The 4,744-nt window shown below is 46.5% G+C and overlaps 1 protein-coding gene across 1 annotated transcript; it reads right to left on the bottom strand.

Annotated features, from left to right (window-relative positions):
- Positions 1-980: 980 nt before the first annotated feature.
- On the bottom strand, positions 981-4,069 carry LOC104561783 (cell surface glycoprotein 1-like). The gene is made up of 3 exons (XM_062016430.1): positions 3,981-4,069; positions 1,779-2,180; positions 981-1,724 (listed from the first exon to the last, which is right to left on the bottom strand). Exons 2-3 carry the CDS (start codon positions 2,157-2,159, stop codon positions 981-983), a joined length of 1,125 nt encoding a protein of 374 aa, XP_061872414.1. The 5' UTR covers positions 2,160-2,180; positions 3,981-4,069.
- Between the last annotated feature and the right edge of the window lie 675 nt (positions 4,070-4,744).

Below are 4,744 nucleotides of genomic sequence, written 5' to 3'. Positions count from 1 at the left end.
TCTTTTTGAAGCAGAAGCTATGAAAAACCTCCACAACTTGGTATTCAAAGTCATTTTTTTTATTATTGCATTTTCACAGTGAAATAAATCCTGGATACAGTATCAGCCTAAAATAATTAAGAGATAAGTACCAAAGACATGCACAACAACACTGTGTGGTGAAACATGTTCCAGGCTATAATTGAGACAGCACTGTGTAGGCTTCTTCCTTTATCCTAACAGATGGTAAGCCTGAGGTTAATCTATTTCAAAACATGTCTGGATTGGATTTAGTTATCTGTATATTTGCCATAAATCATCTCAGCTTGGGCTGTTGTTTTACAGATCCTAGAAAACCCAAGGTGAGCTCTCTGAGGAGAAAGCCCTGATCACTGCCAAGTCATCCAAGCAGATACTTAAGAGGTGGTGTAAAACTTTGTTTCCTTTGGATTTCTTTTAGTTGCACCAAATCTTCAGCACTGTGGGAACTTTGTGATTCAGCAACTCTTATTGCCATTGAGCAGAACCCCTTAACAGCAAGTTCTTCACAATCCTGGTATTAACAGGAAAACCCCTAAATGCAAAGTGAGAGGCGGCATTGGCGTGTAAGGAGCTGGGGAGGGAGGGAGGCATCAAAACCAGGAGGCAGAGAGGAGGTCTGGACAACGAGCTCCAGGTCATTGGAGTTTGAATGACCCCTGGCTTGCGTGTGCCTTCATGCTCTTCAATTTGTCTGTCTTAGGTGGGGGGGAAATGGCTGGGAGAGGGTAGAAATTAAAGCTGCTTGGAAAGCTGAATGCAGGTGTCTATGACACCTCTTGAAGCTTTGTTCTCCACTGACAGTCCCAACGTGTTGGTTAGTGTGTGGCTGTTAGTACAAGGTGACACTAGTGTTAGCTGGGGGCAGAAATTCTGCAGTGAGGAAGAAGGTATTGGAAGGTTGTGAGACAGAGGAAGAGGAGGTCAGGGGTTGCGGTTGTCTTCTCTCTTCAAGAGGCAAGTTACTTCTGCGTGGGTGGCCACTGGCTGAGCTGCTTCACCTGCTGCTGCTCAATGGGAGCACTTTTCTCTGGCAGGGAGCACTTCCCAGGCTCAGGGGCTGTCACTGGGGTCTCCTTGCACTCCTGCTTCTCTGGAGGCCACTCACTGCCCAGAGGGATCTCCTTGACCTCTTGCTGCTGCTCCTGAGGATGTGGTGCAGGTTCAGGGCATGAAACAGGAGTTGGCAGAGGGATCTCCTTGCACTGCTGCTGTTCTTGGGCACATGGTGTGGGTTCAGGGTATGCAACAGCAGCTGTCACTGGGGTCTCCTTGCACTCCTGCTTCTCTGGAGGCCACTCACTGCCCAGAGGGGTCTCCTTGACCTCTTGCTGCTGCTCCTTGGAACTTGGTGCAGGTTCACGGCATGCAACAGGGACTGGCAGGGGGATCTCCTTGCACTGCTGCTGTTCTTGGGCACATGGTGTGGGTTCAGGGTATGCAACAGGGGCTGTCAATGGGGTCTCCTTGCACTCCTGCTTCTCTGGAGGCCACTCGCTGCCCAGAGGGATCTCCTTGACCTCTTGCTGCTGCTCCTTGGAACTTGGTGCAGGTTCAGGGCATGCAACAGGGACAGGCAGAGGGATCTCCTTGCACTGCTGCTGTTCTTGGGCACATGGTGTGGGTTCAGGGTATGCAACAGGGATTGTCACAGGATTCTCCTTGCACTCCTGCTTCTCTGGAGGGGATGTGGTGGGCACAGGGATCTCCTTGCACTCCTGCTTCTCCAGAACATGCTGCGTTGGTTCAGAGCAGGAAACAGGGACTGGCACAGGCAGCTCTTTGCACGCTGATTTCTCTTCAGGGCCCTGGACAGGATCAGGGTGTGATGCAGCTGGTAGCTTACATTGCTGCTGCTGCTGTTGCTGGGGTGGCCACTCACCCACCCGAACCACTGGTGTTTCTTCCCTGACTGCTTCCACCACAGGTGTTGACAACAGCACTGTTTGTTCTGGGGATTGTACCACTGCTACTGGCTCTGTTTCTGGGCCAAGTGCTGTGACTTGGACTTCAGCTTGCTGCTGTGGACACGGGACCGGCTCAGCTAACGGCACAGGCTCTTGGCTCTGCTTTGAGATGGTTTTGCTCAGGCCAGGTGGGAGGGTGATCTCCTGCTTGATTTGCATTTGATTCAAAGACATCTTTTCAGGAAACAAGATTATCTGAAAGAAATGTCAGAAGGTTATTGTGTCTGCTAAATGAACTGCACTGGGATAAGGGTGGAACAACTGTCAGAAGCACGAAGCAGCTGCAATACTGAAGCTCTCCTGGTTTGTCCTTGGCTTCCCAAGGCAGGTCGGCACAGAATTCTGCTTTCCTCTTTCTTTTTTATCCTGCTTTTCAGCTGCTGCTCTGACTCTGTCCTACCTTGTTCCTCCTTGCTGTTCTGCAATGTGGGACAGCCCTATGAAGTCTGAGGTAGAGTCACTCCTTTGAACCTGGAGCTGATTTACACATCAGAGCTCCTCCTCATGTTCTTAATTCTTGCCAATGTGTTAACTCCCTTTCATTTCTGTCCCAGGGAACTGATGAGAAGAGCTGGCACAGGACAGATCTGCTGGTTTGATAATGGTTCCAGAATGTCAAAGTGACAGAAATTAACCAAAAGAAAACCCCAAAAAGAGGGCTGAAGACAAACATTTAAAAACATTTGGTGCATCAAAAAGGAGAAGAAGATAAATCCTGACCCAATGGAGCAGTTGATGCTGACAAAACTGAAACAATTGGTTTGATTTTGTCCCTTTTATAATGGTTTCCATATTTCCTTGTGATTGGAAACCTGAGATGTTGAGGCCTCAAAGTGGACCTCACCTGTAAGCTGATAGCTTTCTGTAGTATGCAGAGTCTTTACAGTAACAATAAGCCAACTCCTCTTGCTCTAATTTCACTCTGACTTCATTGCTGATGTAATGGATTGAGGTGACCTGTGGCACGGTCATTCCAACTGTCCTGGAAAGAATTAGCAGTGGTAATGGATCCCTGTGCTTCTGGATTATCATGGCCACTAATAACATATAATAATGCATGAATCAGAATAATCAGGAGGCATTTCTTCTCCCAAGGCCAGTCATGTGCAACGGGCCAAATGGGTTTTCCTAAGAGCTTAGGAAACTGCCTCTGCTTCATGGGCTGCTGAAGGCAGGCACCAGGCTCAGCTGGTCTGGTGCTGTGTCCTTGGTAAAGCCTGACATGCTGTTCTTCTAAAGACAATCCAAGGGCACAAATACAAGGTTAGAACCACACAAGTGTTGGACAGAAGGGGCATTTTGAAGTCCCAACACGTGAGAGTGTGCAAGTCATTCTCCCTTTCCCATGTTGCCTGCTCCTCTCAGCACACCTTCAAAGCAAATTTGCTCCTCTCTTCTACATTCTTCTAGATCCTTCAGATCAATATCACTTGCCTCTTGCTATTTTCTTCATAAGGACCTGATAAGGTCTTAAGCCAAACTAATACATTGCTCAGGGCATGGTTAGCAGGAACAAAGCAGCACACCAGGGATTAGTTTAACCCTTCTGCTCCCTAGAGCCTGTCACACTCCCAAATATTTCTTGTACAGAGTAATTCTTCACTGAAATGGAAGTTTTTAAAATGTTCATGTTACAAATAGCAGAACCACAGAAAATAGACTTGGAAGGAACTGTAGGAGGCCATTTAAACCTTCCCTTTCCCTGAAGGCAGGACCAGTTGTAGTTAAACCAACATAATTTTATCTAATCTCTTCTGCAGAAAGGGTCTAATTTAGCACTTAATTTAGCACTTAACTATTCTCAGCTTTACACACAATCTGAATTTGCCCTGTAGAGTCATATCCAAGGCTGCTTGTCCTACCCCAGTGCCCACCATTTCTCTTCTTTGCAAGAATCTCTTGCATGTTCAAAGGTATCATACCAAACACTTAAAAACCATTCAGGCAAGCAGTAAAATGATAGACATGGCAAAGTCTCAGTGTTCTCTGACTTACCCGACCGAGTAGTCACCAGGGAGAAGCACAAAGTCAAGTGGATGGATGGAGCAGGGAGATTTGAGAACTTTTATATGGTTTCAAAGCCCTGCCTTCTGGGAATGAGTCCTCCTAGGTAATGAGCTCATTCTTTCACAACTGCTGGTGTGCATTTCCTCCACAGGCTTGTTTTACGTGTAGGCTTTGTGAAGAGATTTGGTGCAGGGTGGATTTTTATTCACCTTTCTTACTTAATCCAACGTAACCCAAAAAAAACACCTTTCTGTGTGAGTAAAGGTCGTGGCTTCAGGTTTAATCCATTCATTGCAGACTCCATTGAGAACAGAGGGCTTGGTGTGGGGTCAGGCAGAGTGCTTCCACCTTCAAACCATGCAGGAGTCACTTCATCTCAGCTAATGCCCCCGTTTCTTAGGTTGTATTTACAGTTTGAGGTGAAATCTCTGCTTCTATCATCTGCTTTTCATCACTCAGTTCTCTAACGTGGCTTTCTTGTGATTCTATAAGCTCCTGATGGATGGGTTTAGGTTCTTTATTTTCCCCATCAAGATGGTGACAGATTTGAGTCTTCTTTCATTTTCAGAAGAGATCATTTGGAATGGATTTTACTCTGTGATGGAACAGAAGATACAGCTTCCATCCATCTAAAAGTGAAGGGAGGGGGAACTGAGTTTCTCTCCATGTATGATGTGAAAATAAAGGTGTTTTTTTAATAGGGTACAAGATGGATTTGGGACACTGGTCTTATTTAGATGCCTGAATGACAC

Source organism: Colius striatus, chromosome 29, assembly GCF_028858725.1.
Source record: "Colius striatus isolate bColStr4 chromosome 29, bColStr4.1.hap1, whole genome shotgun sequence".
In the NCBI taxonomy this organism is placed as follows: Eukaryota; Metazoa; Chordata; class Aves; order Coliiformes; family Coliidae; genus Colius; species Colius striatus.
The sequence above is the reverse complement of the archived record's forward strand: the minus strand, read 5'-3'. Positions and strand labels throughout refer to the sequence as shown.

Excerpts from the sequence above, each read along its gene's own strand:
- LOC104561783 (XM_062016430.1), bottom strand. The coding sequence starts at position 2,159 with ATGTCTTTGAATCAAATGCAAATCAAGCAGGAGATCACCCTCCCACCT. Across the intron at positions 1,725-1,778 it reads AGCTGCCTGTGCCAGTCCCT|ATCCCTGTGCCCACCACATC; the intron begins GTTTCCTGCTCT and ends GAGTGCAAGGAG.